Source organism: Phalaenopsis equestris, unplaced genomic scaffold, assembly GCF_001263595.1.
Source record: "Phalaenopsis equestris unplaced genomic scaffold, ASM126359v1 Scaffold001216, whole genome shotgun sequence".
Classification (NCBI taxonomy): Eukaryota; Viridiplantae; Streptophyta; class Magnoliopsida; order Asparagales; family Orchidaceae; genus Phalaenopsis; species Phalaenopsis equestris.
This window is the reverse complement of record NW_018165655.1, coordinates 296,868-315,210: the sequence shown is the minus strand read 5'-3', so window position 1 is coordinate 315,210 and position 18,343 is coordinate 296,868. Positions and strand designations below refer to the sequence as shown.

General features: G+C 33.8%; 1 protein-coding gene across 2 annotated transcripts in view; it reads right to left on the bottom strand.

The window, feature by feature from the left end:
- LOC110033542 (carboxyl-terminal-processing peptidase 1, chloroplastic) overlaps positions 1-18,343 on the bottom strand; it is a 94,210-nt gene that overhangs the window by 48,887 nt on the left and 26,980 nt on the right. Inside the window, exons 1-2 of one of the 2 annotated variants that reach the window (XM_020737562.1) lie at positions 16,647-17,293; positions 12,042-12,161 (exon numbers count right to left, since the gene is read on the bottom strand). In XM_020737562.1, the coding sequence (XP_020593221.1) occupies positions 12,042-12,161; positions 16,647-17,060 (534 nt within the window). In that variant the 5' untranslated portion in view covers positions 17,061-17,293. Of the gene's footprint in view, positions 1-12,041; positions 12,162-16,646; positions 17,294-18,343 lie in introns of those variants that run through there. The other variant, XM_020737563.1, reaches the window with a different exon arrangement.

The following is an 18,343-nucleotide window of genomic DNA, read 5'->3' as shown; positions in this document are numbered from 1 at the left end:
ATATATACTTGATGAGTAGTATTTCGAGCCAAAACGAGCCGAACACGAACGAACACATCTTAGTCCGTGTTCGGCTCGTTAACTTATCGAACGAAATTAATGAGCTGAACACGAGCTTGTTAACGAGTCGAACACGAGCTGTTCGCGAACAACGAGCCGTTTTGACAGCCCTAGAGCTGTCTAGCATACCCGCATCGAGGAATGGGCGCACCTGTGCCTTTAGGCAATCCATATCATGGCATAGTTGTGCCAGGCCCCAACCAACCTAACCGAATTTTTTGACCAAGTCTCCCACTTGGTCATGAGTGCTGCCATTTGCATGGGCTAAAAGTTAGGGGTCCAATGAGGTTCCCCCATGTCAGCACACCTCCCTAGTAACTAATAGAATGCATCCTAGGTGGATTAAATCCATTATTTTATGGCATTTTACAGGGGAAAAGCCACCAATAGGTAGCTAGTTGAGGGGAGTGTGTCCGAAAATCATTTCACTTGGTGAGGGTTTTCAGTTGGAGAGTGCTAGATAGAGCTTCAAATACACTTGAAGCTTAAATACACCACTTGCGAACATCATTTCCTCGCTTCAACAAGCAAAGAACACCAACACTTGGAAGGATCAACCACAAAGCTATGAGGACTTTTCCTTTTTTTCTTCGTTCAAGAAGGTTTTGTTTCAACACATAAATAGAAAAAAAATATATAGTTTCTCACGCTTGTGCACAAAATACCATACATGTTTGCTTTTTGTTAGGAATGTGGATAGTTCACACTTTCCTTCTCTTTCTTTTAATAAGGCCCATGTTTTGTCTAGTTAGGTGTCTTATGTACTCTTATGTAACCTTTTGATTTTATATTAATGCAAAATGCACATTTCAGGGAACCATTGTTTTGTGGTTCTCCCCGCTGTTCTCAACCCGGAGAATCACCAAACTTCTTCTATTCCCTTCCAAAACCAATCGACCTCACATATTTTCTCTCCCTTGCTATTCTACAACCACCTACCCGCTAAATACGATCCGTAAAGACCTTTTAGGAACCCTAGAACGATGTCACTTCAGTGTTGCATTGTCGCAAGAGATATTGCACCTATCACCGCGTCCTCAACCCTCTTCAAAGAGTAAGTCCACAACTTCCCCACTTACTCTTTTTATTTTCTCTCAACCTTATTATAATCAATTCATTACCCTTTTTCCTTGCAAATATATTGATATATAATATACTTTTTGGTCTTTTCTTACCGAAGTTGTTGTTCCTCATTACTTAGGAAAGGTTTTGTTAAGCAATTATTCCCTTTTAATCTTAGATTTGGGTTTTGATTTGGTTAATTTTAGATTCGTTAATATGATTAAGTTTAAGAATGTTGGTTTAATTACATAATAATCATTGTATTCAGGTTAACCAGGTTGAACATATGTTAGCTAACTATTGATTTTTCAATGCTAATATATACATACATGTGATTAATGAAAGTATCTATCATGTAATACCTTCAAGTTGATTTTCACCAAATATAATTTGGTTAACAATTAAATTTAGAGTTTTGTACTACTCGCTTTAAAGCAGGAAACTTTTAATTTGTAAAGGATAAAAAACATAGCATTCCTTATGTGGGTATCATTGATGCTTATGATTGGTTCCCAAGATATTTAGCAGATTGGCAGTCCTGCTTTCACAATCTATTCATATTTTACAAAAGTTCAAAAATCTTATTTAATAGATAATAGCGAAATATTATGCCATATGCATAGCTAAATTTCCTAGCTTTGAATGATCATATGATTGCAAGTTGTTCTCATATATTAGTTGAATGTAATAAATCTTGTTCATGCAGCATATTTTATTATCAACCTAGATCTAGTCAAATTGATTATAGAATACCAGCTAAATACATGCTTATAATATAGATTAATGCGTATGCTTGTTTATTGCGGATGTCTAAATTGGTAGAAACCTTTTGGATTTGACTAGCAGGATTGAAGGGTTCACAAAATGATAATTCTTCACATAACCATTAGATTTTCATAGGTGGGCGAAAATCCTAATCGTGTGTCATCAAAAGTACATGATGATTGGGGTGACCCAACCACAAGAGCTCAATCCATAATATTTGTGTGAAAAAACATAAATTTTACAATACATTCTCTTTAAATTTTGGAGTTTAGATCTTAAACTATAATTGGAGGCTCGTCAAAATATACGGGAATATAATTATTTTCATAAATAATATTAATTCCATTTAATTTGGCTGGCCAAAGGGAGTTGGAGGCCTTCTAGTAGAGGCAGCCAAGGATTTATTGAGGCAGCTGGTTCTATGGAGGTACTTACATAGCCAAACCCTCCCTCCTCCGCCCTCTCTCATTTTCAAATTTCAAATTAAATCTAATAAATACTATATATTATTGATTGTTATAAAATGATGCTTTATGGCTGCTGTTTGATCGAATATTGGAGTGAAATTTCAACTGTGGCGAGTCTTGATGCCTTACTATAACAAGGTGGGGTTTGGAGATCCCTTTAACCTAAGTCATTTAGGATAATGATTTGATCTCTGTGTTGCTCTTTTCTTTGGAATTCTATTTACATCCATCCCTATCTTACTAAATTAAATCACTGATAAAAAAGCCCACAAAATTCTCATAAAAAATCCATAAAGGTGGCCTGCCAACTAGGAAAGGAATCAAAATTAGACTTTGATCTATTCTAAAACTTATTTGTTCAATAATCTTGAAAAATTTTAGAAATATTCTAGAAACACTTACCTAGCAAGTCACCGTTGCGGCACTCTTCCTTTACTTGCTGGTAGCTAGTTTCACCAATCCGCCCGGTGAGACTTCCTGTTACTCAAAGACACATTACAAGATTCATAGCCACTTGATGAACTTGTCCCGATCCATGTGACCATCGAAATATGAAAAATTCACTTTAGTTCAAAATTTTATTTTCCTAGATATTTCAAGTCAAATCTTTGAGATATAGGTTCTTCATCCGTGGAATATGCATGATGGAAGAAAATCACCACATTCTTGCGAACTAGCAAGTCACCATTGCGGCTACGTATAACACCTCTGGATGGCCTCCTTTCCTCAATTTCATCAAACTATTGTAGCATTCGACAGAGTTGTCGTTGTATCTCTTCCATGGTAAATTTTTTATCGATGTCTGACTATTGTCTTCTTGGTAGCATAATTAGGGTTCGGGTATGGGTAGGTGAAAAAAGGTGTGTAGGGGTGAAGGTGGGAAAGAAAATTTTTGGGTGGTCGGATTGAAAAATCAGCAAAGGGGAGGATTTTTGTGTGGTGGGGTTGGGTATGGGTGGATGCTAGTAAACCTAGGATTGGACTGAGATTTAGTTAGCTATAATACCAAATGACATCGGAGTTAACCCAAACCACAACTGAAAAAAAAAATATTGGTGGGTATCTGAAATAGCAACAGACATGACATAAAAACTCAAACTAGTCTGGATTCTGGGGTGGTGGTGATCAGCGAGGTGGAAATGTGACATGAAGGTTAAAAAGGCATTTGGCAAGTTGAAAACAACAAGGGGGTTGTTTTCCGGTGTTGGAAAACAAGAAAATAATAGGAAGCCGGGTGGGAGGGCTATCCGGGAACGACAGTAAGGAGGGGCTGAAATGGTGGCAACAACAAGGCGGAAGGACTAGGCAGCAATTAGGTGGCAGGGATGTGGTTCGGGAAGGCTGGAACAACAACTAGTGGGAAGACGAGAGGATTTATGGTGGTTGGAACAGCAAGGGTAGCAAACGGGAGCGCTGTAATTGCAGGGAACTAGGCTTGGAATGCAAAAAAAAACATAGAAAAAAAGACTGTTTTCGAGTGGCTACAGTGAAGGGGGATGTTGGCGGCAATGATTGGGAATGCGGGTGGTTGCAGGACACTAAGTAAATGACTGTCTAAGGTGGCAGCAGTGAGGATGGGTGGCTGGAATCGGGATCTGCAGGGAAAACAACAATATGTGAATGTTCGGAGGCGGCTACAAGTAAAGGAAGGCGGCCAGGAGCGACCTGGGGAGGATGCGGAAAGGCATGGGGAAAAAAATAACCGTCTGGAGACTAAGATACAGCGGAAGCACCACCTGTAATCCTAAGATACAACCCTCTAAGAGAAGAAGAGACTTCGGCGGTTGTGCTGATACAAAACACACGAAAAAACTGCAAGCCTCAAACAAATGAATCGCATAAATAAGCCTTAGATACTTAGGATTGGATCTCCCACGTTGAAAGGAGAGGCCAAACCAACGTGGGAGTGTGAGTCCACTCTCCTAGGTCCAGAAGACGGAATCAAGAGAGCCTATGCCTCTTTACTCCCCGTTACTATAGCAAGCTCGCGGAAAAAGGGAGTCGCCGGGTAGCTCTTGCATCTCATACATCTCATTTATAAATTTTACTTATTATTTTAAATAGAATTAAGGACTGAAATTATTTTTATAACTTTTGCTTCATAATTTGTTATCAATATCAAAGAACAAACTTATATTTTCATAAAATTCATTTGAGAATTAAAATCATTCAATTTTTCATTTTATTATATAAATATAGAACCCAAATCCGCAACCTTAGAACAAATGAAAAAAATTAACTAAAATGGTAGAAAAAATAGCTTTGAATAATGAGAAAAAATTTAATAAATTATAAGACATGATTATGAACTTAGCTGCCCATGTTCAAAACTTAAAAAATAGAACACAAAAACAACCCCTAGTACCAAAATACGTTGACAATGATATCAAGTGCAGAGTTTGTAGAAAACTCTAGAGATGACTATAAGCCTAGAAGACATCCTCCTAGTAATCCTCTTCAAATACACAAACAGCAAAAAAAGTATTAAGCTAGAAGCCCTGACTTATGATAGAGTGCATAACCCAAAGGAAGGCTTGACACACCCAAATTAACGAGTTATTTGAATGGTACCAAACGTATGACTATCAAAGAACAACATTTGCTAAAATAAAACACATAGGCTATGCCAAAATCTATTGGAATGATATTTTAGCTAAGAAATAAGATAAATAGAATATTCTTGACATGGTAGAGATGAAAGAAAAGCTAAGGCCAAGTGTTGTCCTAGAAATATAAAAAGAAGTTGCAATTGTTGATACTATAAGACAAGAGAGTATACAAGCGGTCGAGTATATGATCACATTTGAGGATCACATACCTGAGACCGACTGCACCGATCAAGATTAGTAACTACCCAAAAAACTTGTTATTGTTCTTATAGGAGACATTAGGAATGAAGCATAACTTTAAGATCCCCGGACACTATACGTAGTCTTTTGCTATCTTTACTCCTAAAAAAAAAAAGATGGCTGCATCTAAATCCAAACCTACAAGCCAAATCTCTAATTATTAGAATTCCACACATCACACATTAGGTTTACTATTAGAAAAAACCCTTCATATTTAGGGTTCAAACCCATAAAACTACCATTAAATGTATTTCAAAGAATGTAAGGGATACAATTTATTTTAAGTGCCATAAGAAAAGACACGTGCAAAATTAACATAAGACTAAAATTATAATCTTAGAAAAAGCAAAGGAGAAAGAAAAGAATGATGAGATATCCGCTTTGGCCTAATGGCCTCATGATTTTATCTCATTAGTGTAACTTCCAAAGAGCTCACCTGTCCCAGAGTGCTCCCACATGAGCACGCTTAAATTTGGAGTTTCTAATGAAATTCCAACCATTACACCAAAATGTGTCTCGATGTTTAAAATTTCAGCTTCATTCTACTTAAGGGGCTTCATAAGGTATGTGTCATGAGATGTATGACCATGCTAGTGATGAGGAATGAAGAAGAAAGAATATCCTTATCATATACATTATGTATAAGGATAAGAGGTACAAGTTAGTTATCAATTGGGTAGTGCAATATGAGCACAATAACTATACATACACTTACAAGAACTAATTTAAAACCAAAAACCCATAAGCCTTGCCATACGAGTTGAGTAAATCAAAATTCTTTAGCCCTTATATCTAGATGCCTAGTATCTAGTAAACTGGGTAATTATGAGGACAATGTATGGTGTGGTACACGTCCCATAGACATGGCACATATTCTATTAAAGATAATGTTCTATGATTGAAAAAATGCACATATATTTAAATAAAAATACAAGAAAATAAAATTATTCCCTCTAAAGCCAATAAACAAACAAGGACTTACCTTTCTCCACAAACATCAATTTGAACTCCAAGATAAACTAAGTTAAGAAAAAATACACAGCTTTAATTGATAGTGATTTCAACCCTTTCTGTAAGAGAGAGCACTTCTGACTTAATCTCTAAGGGTTAAACATCTTATAATCTTATAATTAATAACTTAGAATTTATAAGCTTAATGAGAAAATTTTTGATCCAATTCTCTCTATATTACGAAAACAATGGAGGTTATTTCCTATTTTTTGGAGCAACACATATCTATCGTGGTCCCAAAATTCTTAGGTATAAAGATTTGACTTCTGATGACCTACCAAAGGAGTTACCATAAATCTGATCCAATTTTCCAAATACCTAACATACTTCACTGTAGGATGAACCTAATAGCAAGTTGAACCACAAAGGCAAATAGATGAACTCCTAAAGAATTGAAATGAGTCCAAGTCCTACACAAAACCTAACCGTTTAATAGTCAAGAAAGATGGAATTAAAAAATGTGTGTAATAAATAGAGTAGTGAATAAAATCAACATAAAGCCTGGGTTATATATTCCTAGTTTAGATGACATGTTAGATATTCTCTCAAGATCATGTTTGTTCTTCAAGATAGACTTAAAAGTGTAGATACCATTAAGTTAGAATAAGACCTGAAAATGAATGTAATGTATCATTTACAAATCTTAGATGGCATGTATGAGTGGTAAGTCGAATCATTTGGATTGTCCAATGCATCTAGTACATTCCTGGCTAAAATTTTTATAGCTCATTTTATAGTGGTGTGTTTTGAAGATATAGTTATATATAATCCAAATGAGATATCAAATTTAGATAATTTGAAGTTAACTTTGGGAAAGTTGAAGTAAACAAAATTGTATGTGAATATTAAAAAAATGGTTCTTTTGTCAACCATAAGCTATTTTATAGGGCTTTATTATGTTTGCTCAGTTATTGAAAACGAATTCATAAAAAAATCAAGGCAATCGTAAGCTTCGCAACTCCCAAATTTTTACAGATGTTGAGAACTTTCATGACGTAGCTCCTTTTTATACAATATTTATGAAATCCTTTAGCATTATTCTAGCTTTAATCACAAATGTGATAAAAATAAATAAATTTATTTAGATTATGGTAGCAAATAAAGTGACAGAACAAATTAAGGTTCTTATGACCTCTACATCCGTTTTAAAACTCCTTGATTTCAAAAAAAATATTTGAAGTGACATAATGCTCATGAGAACCATGTAATGACATTCTTCAATGAAAATTTAAATGAAGTTAGACATTGATATTACACTTGTAATAAAGGATTCTATACAATCTTTCAAACCCTAAAGCATTGGAAAAATTATTTACTGACTAAGAAGTTTATCCTTAATTAAAAATCATCATTCTTTAAAGTTCATAATACCCAAAAAAATTAAATCATAAATATGTCAAGTGGATAGATTTACTTTAGGAATTTTTTTTTTTTTGTATGTACGTAAACATAAATATGAGGTTTGTACGTAAACATAAATATGAGGTAGACAACAAACTAGCAAATGCAATATCTATAATATATCTCATAATCACTTCTTTTGAATTCCAAATCTCTAGATTTAAATGTTTAAAATATGACTATAAAATTTACATTGATATTTTTCTCGTCTAATTGGAGTATGAATCCAAAACCATATCATTTAATAGCTCCTATATCGATATTAATGATTATCATTACAAGAGAAAAGAATATGCATCTCTAAAACATTCATAAGAGAATGCCTAAACATATAGCCTTATTCAAGGGAAATAGCAAAAATGCTTGAGACTAAAACCTTACTTGAGTTATGATTTTATTGGCCTTCTTAAAAAAGAGATATTGATTGAATATGCCAGTGTTAGATGTTGTCAAGCTAAGGAAACAAAACAAATATTACGAAAGTATATAGCCTTACCTATTCCTTGTAGACCTCAAGAAGACATATCTATGGCTTTATTTTTACCTTCCTAAGACATTGAGAGGGCATGATTGCATCTATGAGATTGTTGAAAGATTTACTTAAATCTCTCATTTCTTACTTTGCTCAAGATCAAATAATGTATCACATATAGCAAGAATATTTTTTAAGGAGATTGTGAATTTACATGAATTTTCATCCAAAAAAATTATGAAAGAGATGTTAGATTTTTATTTTATTTTTGAAAAATATTGTGAAAACTAACAAGTAACAACTTGAAATTTATAGCTTTGTATTCCACCATCACTTAGATGAACAATTTAAAGTTGTTAACAGAGATCTAAGAAATTTACTGAGATTTTTTAGCTAAAAAAAGTCTTGAAAATTGGCTTCCGCTCCTAAGTACATCAGAATTTGCGTATAATATCACTATTTTTAGGACAAAAATGCATCACCTTTTGAAATACTCTAAAGGTATAACCTTTAAAAGCCTATTAATTTAGTTAGCATACTTATTAATGCAATTTTTTTATTCAACATACACATTTGCATTTGACTTTCATAATCTTCATGAAGAAGAAAAAAAAAATTAGAATTACAAAATGCTGAATATGTTGAGCAATTAAACAAAAATGTTTAAGAAGTATAATATAAATGATCATGTATCAATACGCATCCAACCTGAGCGGTTTATAAAGTTACAAATGAAAGTACGCGAAGATAGTAAAAATACTTGGTAATAATGCTTATATCCTTAAATTTCCTTCTGACAATATCTATTAGTAGGGTTAAAAACTTCCAAAAATGCACGATAATAATTGTAGTTGGAGATAAAAATTATTTGCAGGTACCTATCCAACCTTCATTCTTTAAAGTGTAGTGAAGATTCTATCAAATGAAGATGCACCACAAAGTTTTCTAGTTAGGTGGAAAATAAAGCCACCAAGTGACAATACTTAGTTGACCAAGGAAGAACTATAACAACTAGCACTAGAGCTAATGGAAAACTACATTAAACAAACCCTTTTTTAGAAGAATACTTTAAGGCCCAAGGAAATAGTGTGAAAATAGGAGTATGTAGTGGTTAGGTGGCATGATCATTAGAGCTCAGTCCAAGAAAATTATAGTTGATTTAGCAAGAACAAACACAAAAAGGCAAATGAGAACTTTAAATTAGAGAATTTATTTTATTAGCATTTATTTTAATTATGCATGCATTATTTGTAAAATTATAAATTTGTTGTATGTATTTTTGTCAACAATTGTTGAATTATGGAAATCGAAATTTTAAAATTCATAAGTTTGGAATTTTGGACATATCTTCAATTATAATAGAAGAGTCACATGAATTAAAAGGAATATAATTATTAGCATAAATAATCTATATTACATTTAAGTTGGTTGGCCAAGGGGAGTTAGACCTCGTTGGGGCCGTTTAGAAGAGTGTCCAAGGAGATGTGGTAGTTATATGGCGAGCCCTATGGTGGTAGTTAAATAGTCGGCCCCTCCTTCCTCCTCCCTCCCATTTTCAAAATTTCAAAGTAAATGTAGAACTACAATATATTTTTAATTGCAATGAAATAAAGCTTTTTTGTTGTTGCTTAACAAAATATTGGAGTGAAATTCTAATATTGGTGTAGCTTGAAGGTTGGTTGTAGTAAAGAGGGGTTCGGTGATCTCTCCAACCCAAATCACTTGGAAAGTGATTTGATTTGTGTTGCTTTTCTTTGTGAAATTTTGATGTAAAATTCTTCTAACATCCATTCCCTGTCTTATAAAATTAATTCAAAATATAAATATCTCAAAAAAGTCCCATCAAAATTTTATAAAAGTGACTAGCTAACATAGTAAAGGAATCAAACATATTCTAGTTCTATACCATAGTTGTTGGTCTTAAATCTTCTCAAAAATCATGAGAAACTCTAAAAATATTCTATAAACACTCATCTACTATATTTAAGTGTTTTCCCAATGTTTTCTTTGCATTAAGTCATTCCACTAAAACCTTGAACCCCCAATGCAGTCCATTCTGTCATATTAGATTTTCTGTGAACCCAGACACTTTATAAAATAGGAAAAAAATATGTGAAAATTTTCGAAAATTGTGAAACTCTCCAGATTACTACTAGACTCTTAAACCTAACATTTATACTTAGTTTCAAAGTTTGAAATAGCTTCAATTGCTTTAACAATAAATTTGAAGTCAGGCTATTAACTCTTAGGTTAGGTTGTGCAATAGCTTAATATAATCACTTCTATGCTTCAAACTTTTAAGTCCAAGTCAAATCTAACCCCATCAAGCCTAACAACATTTTTAGGTCTATTGAGAAGAGTTTCAAATAATAATTAACCCCATCAAGAATGTCAACCTCAAGACACACTTTCCTAATTTAAATAGTCATAATAACATCAAATATATATAAGATTGCATATGAATAAATTAGCATAAAAATGATTGATTAATATTTTTCATACGAATGATTATGAACATCATCATACCGTAAATTATCATAAAGTAGATAACAAATTTTCATTTAAGTAAAATTATTCTAACTTAATAATGTTAAGAGATTAATAATATTGTTATAATATTTTAGATCATGCCTCTTATACTAATCATGTTGCAAGTTTTACTCATTATTGTTTATGCTTTAAAAATAAGAGTTGTGTACTAATTTTGAATGTCCAACTCATTCATGGTAATAAAAAATTTTTAATAGATCATACCGAGTTGCTTGATGAACCATTGCTACAGGATTGAGTTTTTCAACATTAATTATTTCATTAATTTGATACTTGAGTTAAAGTTGCAGTTCTTCATTTACGGTATGTTTAGGGCAGCTACGCTGTTTGAAGAAGCAGCTATGAAGTTAGTGAAGAGGACAATGATGTTCAAAAAGATGCAGTGACTATTACAATTTTTTTTGTTTAAAATAAAACCGCAGCTTCCTAGCAGCCACATCACTCAGCTAGGTCCGATGACAAAACATAACTTTTCAGCTGTAGCGTTTTGAAAAAACAAGCAAAACATGATTTTACCAAACAGAAAAAACTACAACGCACCCTTAAACTTATTGATTTTAGGGCAGTTGATCTTCCCTATTAGCTTGCTTTTGTTTACAACTATTTATATATAAAACCTTCTCACCTTGAATACAAAACAATTTTGATTGTTGTTGACTTCTGAGATTTATTTCCTAAATTAAAATCAATCACTTCATCATGTCTTATAGGGCCTAGGTGTACCGCATTCAAAACCCTCGACACTAACCTATATACATAATTTTCTTATATTTTTTTAAGAAAAATTGAACCTACATGGGAAACTGTTAGCAACAATTTTAAAAAATGACATTAGGAAAGTGTCGAAATAGAAAAAAACAAAATTTATTGTAAGAAGAGCAATGCTGGAGAAATAGTGCGGAGATATTCTCTTCATAAAACTTGATAAATAGGTGCTTCCAATCATTACAACGTGAATTCATATAGTTTAAATATAATATAGAAACAAGTTATATGCAAATTTTTGTAAACTCTTCAACAACTGCTTGCTAATTAAACAAAATTTTCAGAGAATCATAAAAGCGTCAGTAGAATCCCCTCTCGCTAAACATTCCCAACCCACCCCCACATGCCAAACTAAATTTTTATGTCACTTACTATGACAATCCATGTAAAATCAACTTACTAGGTATCCATAAACTGAAAAATCTAAAATCTCTGCCTGTCTAAGACCATAAATTTTGCAAAAAAATGTCATTTCATAAATCGTTAAGAAAAAAGGTTTTGAAAAGCAGAGATTGTTTACATTAAGCCACCAGAAAAAAATTACCAATGAGAACCAAACAAGTAAAAAGCCACTTTATAGTTACAGTCAGAAGTATAATAAATTACTTTCTTGATATGAAGGAAATTATTAGCAATTACTTCTGCAGGAGAAAGGAACCGAGTATATGGATCTCCAAGGCTAGCTAACATCTTCCGGATCACATTGTGAGCTCTGAATCTTGTTTGGATGTTGTTTTGGAAGATGTATTCTTTCTCCTTCTGTTAGAAGAAATTAAATGAATAGCTAGATAAGATAGGAATTCCAGTCAAGGAGAGCATTTATTAATTAAATGAATTGCAAGAGAGTTATTGAACGACAAAAGTGACTACAAGCAGTAATTTACATGTTTTGACATGATGACAACATTTACCTCTATTCAATAAAAACAGAGAGACAGCATTCTCAATTTTACTTTCTGATGTGTTTTATGTTATTATTTTTAATGTAATTATCCATTGAAATATAACCTAAACTAAATCATCAATGCTCAGGATGTTATTTCAAATTCGAGGCCTTTCAAAACATGTGGCAATTGAACTTGCCAAATCTTGCCATTTCAAACAAACTTTCTAAAAAAAAAAAAGTTTAAATCTAATTCTGTGGAAGTGATATTAAGATTTACTAGATCTATCACATATTCAATTTTAATAAAGGGGCAATTACATGCATAGCACTTGAAACATTGCTATTCACAAATCTAGCACTCTCTTTCATCCATTTCTCAAATTCTCACTCATTTAACAAATCAAATTTGTTAATGAAAGTTCTCCTATCACGCCTGGCCCGATAGCAAAGAATTAATCAAGTATGAACTACAGTCGGGCGGTTAACCTTTCATTTATATTAGACGAAACTTCATAACTTCTAATTTATAAAAGAACAATTAAGAAACCAAAAAATACACTAAATGTATATTTATATCATCCAGAAACAATAACATAGTCTGCAAATAAAAATATCTCAATCCACGCACAACAGCATCTCTAACGAGAAGTAAATAATACAAAAAGAAAAGTACAATAACATCACAATATAATACTTATCAGTTTTAGTTCTCCTCCTGTAAACTAAAACCCTTCTTTCCTTCAAACTCAGTCGATTCTCCTCCTTCATGCACGCCGACACAACGCAGTGCCGACTTCCACAACCTCAGAGGAACCCACAGCAAGAGGCGATGTCGGCTTCCCTCACAAGCACCTGCACATAATTAAGACGCTTCTAGCCCCATGTATGTGTTCGATTCTCTACTTCCCTTGGGGGTTGAACATGCAACCCTTCCTTTCTCTTCTTCCTTCAACATCTTTTCTACCTTCTTCCTCTTCTCACAAAACCCTAAAATTTTCTTCCACACTTGCTCTCTTGGTTGATACGAAGAAAATGGACCCCATTCAACCCCTCCGATTCATAAAGACGAAACCGCCTGACAATTACTCCTTCATGCCGAATTGAAATTCTTTTTTTATATAATTTCTTTATTTATTTAAAATTTCAGTTATTGCAATCTCCACTCATAAAATTTCATCCTAGAAATATGAAAAAAAATCATGAAAGCAAACATAACACAAATGAAAAGTTGTGGATATCTTTCTTGTATATCAAAAAATTTCTCCCAAGTAACATCTTTCTCTAATCCGTGCTTCCATAAAATCTTCACCAATGAAATCTCTCTATTAGGTAACTTCTTAAAATCATAAGCCAAAATCCTTTCAGGTTCTTCTATATAAGTCAAATTAGTTTGTACATCAATTAAGTTTGCTATCACCCTACTAGATTCATCTACAATATACTTTCTAAATAAAGAAATGTAGAAAACATTATGCACTCCTTGCATATGAGTTAATAAAGCCAATCTGGAAGCCACTGTTCTAATTCTGACCATAATTTCATATGAACCCACATATCTCGGACTCAATTTTCCCATATGTCAAAGCCTTTGCACAACCTTCAATGGACTAACTTTCATAAAAATAAATTCTCCAATTTAAAACCCTACTGATCTGTATTTAGCGTCATAATTTTTCCTCAGCATATCATGCATTGTCTTTAAATCTCCTCAGTAGCATCATCAACTAAATCAGGTCCAATAACCTTTCTTTCACCTGCTTCAGCCCAACATAAAGGGGACCTGCACTTTCTTCCATATGAAAGTTTCATATAGAGTCATTCTAATACTGGCCTGGCAATTGTTATTGTAAGCAAACTCTACCAGGGTGTACGTGATTCCTATCTTCTACCAAAGTCAATGACATATAACCTTAGTAGATTCTCCAAAGTCTAAATGTGTTTCTAACTAGCCATTTATCTAATGATGAAAGGTTGTACTGTATGTTAATTTGGTACCCAAAGTTTCTTGAATCTTCTTCCACAATTTGGAAGTAAATTTATCATCTTTGTCCAAAAAATAACCTTTGGAAATTCATGTAACCTTACAATTTGATCCACATCTAACTTAGCTAACTTGTCAACATGATCTGTTTGTTTCATGGGCCAAAAATAAACAGACTTTGGTTAATCTATCAACAGTCACTTAAATAGCATCATGACCCTAGCGTGATCTAAGAAATCCAATCACAAATTCCATAACAATCTCCTCATATTTCCACTCTGGAATCGATAAGGGTTGTAACTGACATCCAAGGCGCTGATGCTTTGCCTTTACTAGTTGACATGTAGAACATTAGCCACAAATTCTGCCACACTCCTCTTCAATCCTAACCACCACAATATTTTCTCGAATTCCCGATACATTTTATTACTCCTTGGGTGAATAGTATAGCTAGAAAAATTTGCTTCCTCTAGGATCTCCTATCTCAAATTATCAACATCTAAAATATAAACTCTGCCTTTATATTTCAATAAGTCATCCAAGCCTAACACGTACTTCTCCAAATTGCCTATCTTAACCTGCTCCAGGATTTGTTGAACATTCATATATCTAGCTAATAAATCCACAATTTTGTCATTTAAAGTGGACTGAATAGTCAACTGATTTAATTGAACCATATTGTCATCAGTATAATCATTTATGAATAGCTTCAATTTCTCCAAATCTTCAAGTAATTGCTCCTACTAAGTAAATAAACAGTTCAAACTACCCGGAACCTTCCTACTCAATGCAACTGCAACAACATTTGCATCTTCGAATGACATTGAATATCTGAATCATCATCTTTAATAAACTCCAAATATCTTCTCTACCTCATATTCAATTCATTATAAGTGAACAGATGCTTCAAACTTTAATGATTTGTAAATACTTTATAGTTGATTCCATACAGATAGTATCTACATATCTTAAGTGCAAACACAATTAGTGCATATTTCAAATCATGTGTGAGATAGTTTATTTATGATTCTTCAATTTCCATAAAGCATAAGCAATGAGTCTTCTATGTGCATAAGTACACAACCCAAACCTTTTTAGGATGTATGACTGAAAGTCTAAAACTCATCTAAACGTGAAGGAACAACAATACTAGAGCAGCATTAAACAAATCTTCAGCATCGAAAAACTTCTCACAATGATATAGTTATTCAAAATTCACTACCTTCTGAGTCAATCTGGATAATGACATAACAATATGTAAAAACCCCTCTACAAATCTCTTGTAAAAACCAAACAAACATAGAAAACTGCTAATCTCAGTAATAATAGTTGGTCTTGGTCAATCGGTAATCTCGTTGATCTTATTTCGATCTACATATATGCCATCCCCAGTGATAATATGCCCAAGAAAAGCCACACTTTTGAGCCAAAATTTATGTTTAAGAAATTTAGCATACAATTTGTTCTCCTTCAAAACTTATATAACAAAATGTAGATTATTTGTATAACCGGCTTCATCTCCAAAATACATCAGGATATCGCCTATAAAGACAATCATAGAAGTATCCAAAACTTGTCAGAAGCCGGAGGTTGAGGATGGTTGGTCGGCTCAAAGAGATCACGAGAAGGAATCCAACCAAAGGGAACAAAGTCGGTCAAGCAAGCAATGCAAAAAACACAAAGAGAAGGAATCAGTGATGAATCATTGTCTAGAGAAGAGATGTTACGGTAATACACCTTCTTGATGACTTAAATTCACCCAGGCGATAAGAGAGCCTTTACTAAGGATTCACTAAAGAAGGTTGACTGAAGACATTCCAATCAAACAGAGACTTTCCAGCCAACCGAAGGCATTCCAGTCAATCAAATGATTATCAGGCGACCGAAAACCAATATTAGAGGTCATTAAATGCCCCTACAGTTATAAATAAGAAATGGCGTCAATGTCAGTTATGTTTATAAAAGAATATCACAGTCAGTTACAAATATGAAAATGTGTAATGATATAATAATTACGTGTAACGTTCCTATTAGAACGGAGATAAACATGCAATTTTACTAGAAAACCTTATGAATTATAAATAAGAGGTTATTCCTTTAAGAAAAGACTGTTGAATCTATTCTCAGCACTATACTTCTCTCTCTCTACCTATTCCTCTTGTTCGTCCAACGCTTTTTTTCTTGGGTGTGATCCACAGGATATTTTTGGATTCAACAATTACTTTGAGAATTTTTAAGGTGTTTGTAGAGCTTAAAACCGTAGTAATTTCTAAGTAAATTCATCCGAGTAATAAGATTCAGTAAATTCACCATTTTTCAAATCAATTTTTCTAATTTCAAGCAAACAAATGAGTTGGGAGCCAAACATAAAAGATACCAGCCACTTCTCTGGCGACCAAGCCCGGTGACCAACGTTGCCAATGAAGCTCTCATTAACGACCTCCCACGCCTCCTCCACGAGATCCTCGTTGGTCACCGAAGCCGACGAAACTTCATCCCCCGCCGCTTCTTCTTCCTGGCACACGCCGGCAGGAGAAGGCATTGACACCACCTCAAGCGGTGAAAGATAATTGGACGAAACCAAGGCCAGAGAGAGGAACCCAGCTAGGGATCGAAGCAGAATCTGATGAACGAACTTCAACGAAGATCCGTTGTTGTCGGCCTCACTGCGAACGTTATAGCGGTCGCCCGCGGCGAAAAATATTGTCGAACGTCGGTGGCATAAGCTTTGTGCATTTGTTCTCGTTGGGAGAGAGGAGGGTAGCGAGCGGTGGCAGCAGGAGGATATCATGGTTTGCAACTCGAGATGACTTCACACGGTCACCGTTCCTTCGGCTCATGCTCGTGTGGTTCTATTTAGAGAACTTTAACCGGGAAGAAGACCGACGATTCGTTTCAGATGGACCTGATTCTTTAATCCAGTCGGCCATTTTGCATGGATGTCGGAATTTGCAGGCTGTTAGATTTATATTTGTTACATGCCAACAAAATTTTGTGAAGAAACATTCATAATTTAAAATTTTGTTATTCCACAAACATCCAGCACAATATAAATAAAGAAAAAGTAATAGAATGAGATTTTTTTATATGAAAAATTTTAGAAAATAAAAATATATTGGGGTCTAGCCCTATCAAAATAATTAATAACATGATAGAGAAAATAGAGTTAGAATCTTATACTAAAAACTACAGTTATCTTTGTATAGTTAAAAAATGCATGTGTTAGGAAATTTAACAGTAGTTGTAGTATGGTTACAACGATTGTAAATAGTGGCAGTCGACAGCCAATGATCGCCAGTGGAAGGTGTTGACGATGGGCAGTAGTCAATTGGGATAGAGGCTACGGAGGTCGATAATTACTCGTTGAATCTTTTCTCCAGAACGAGCTAAAGAATTACATATCTCCACTTCTTCTTTACCAAACCCACCCCCTTTCCCCACCCACCCCACTCCTCTCCACCCCCGAAATAAAGTGAGGGCCCTATTTATAGTTTTTTCGGGGAGGGGTATTTGGTCATTTGACTCTTAATTTCCATAATATCGGATGACCTATATTGATCCCCTTTGACCATATATGATTTTTCTTAAAAGATTTGAGTGTCTTGATGTCATCGAAATTGAGCAATATTAGATTTTGTATTTGGTCATTTGACTCTTAATTTCCATAATATTGGATGACCTATATTGATCCCCTTTGACCATATATGGTTTTTCTTAAAAGATTTGAGTGCCTTGATGTCATCGAAATTGAGCAATATTAGATTTTGTATCATCAAAATGCTCGATCCAACCATAAATATGTAAAATTTAGGTTCACTGAATATATATCATCAAAATGCTCAATTCGACAATAAATATGTCAAATTTAGAGTTTATTTGACCATTGAATTGACGACCTAAAGCCTCCAATTATGTTTCAACATCTTGCTCTAGGCTTGATAAGACCCTGATTGAAATAATCTTAGAGTCGTTTGGTTCGGTTTTCTAAGATGCTCATTTTGATAATAAGCTTGATGAAATTGGAACTTGGATAACCTTAAATTTGGATTTGAAAAAAATTGTTTACTAAAAATG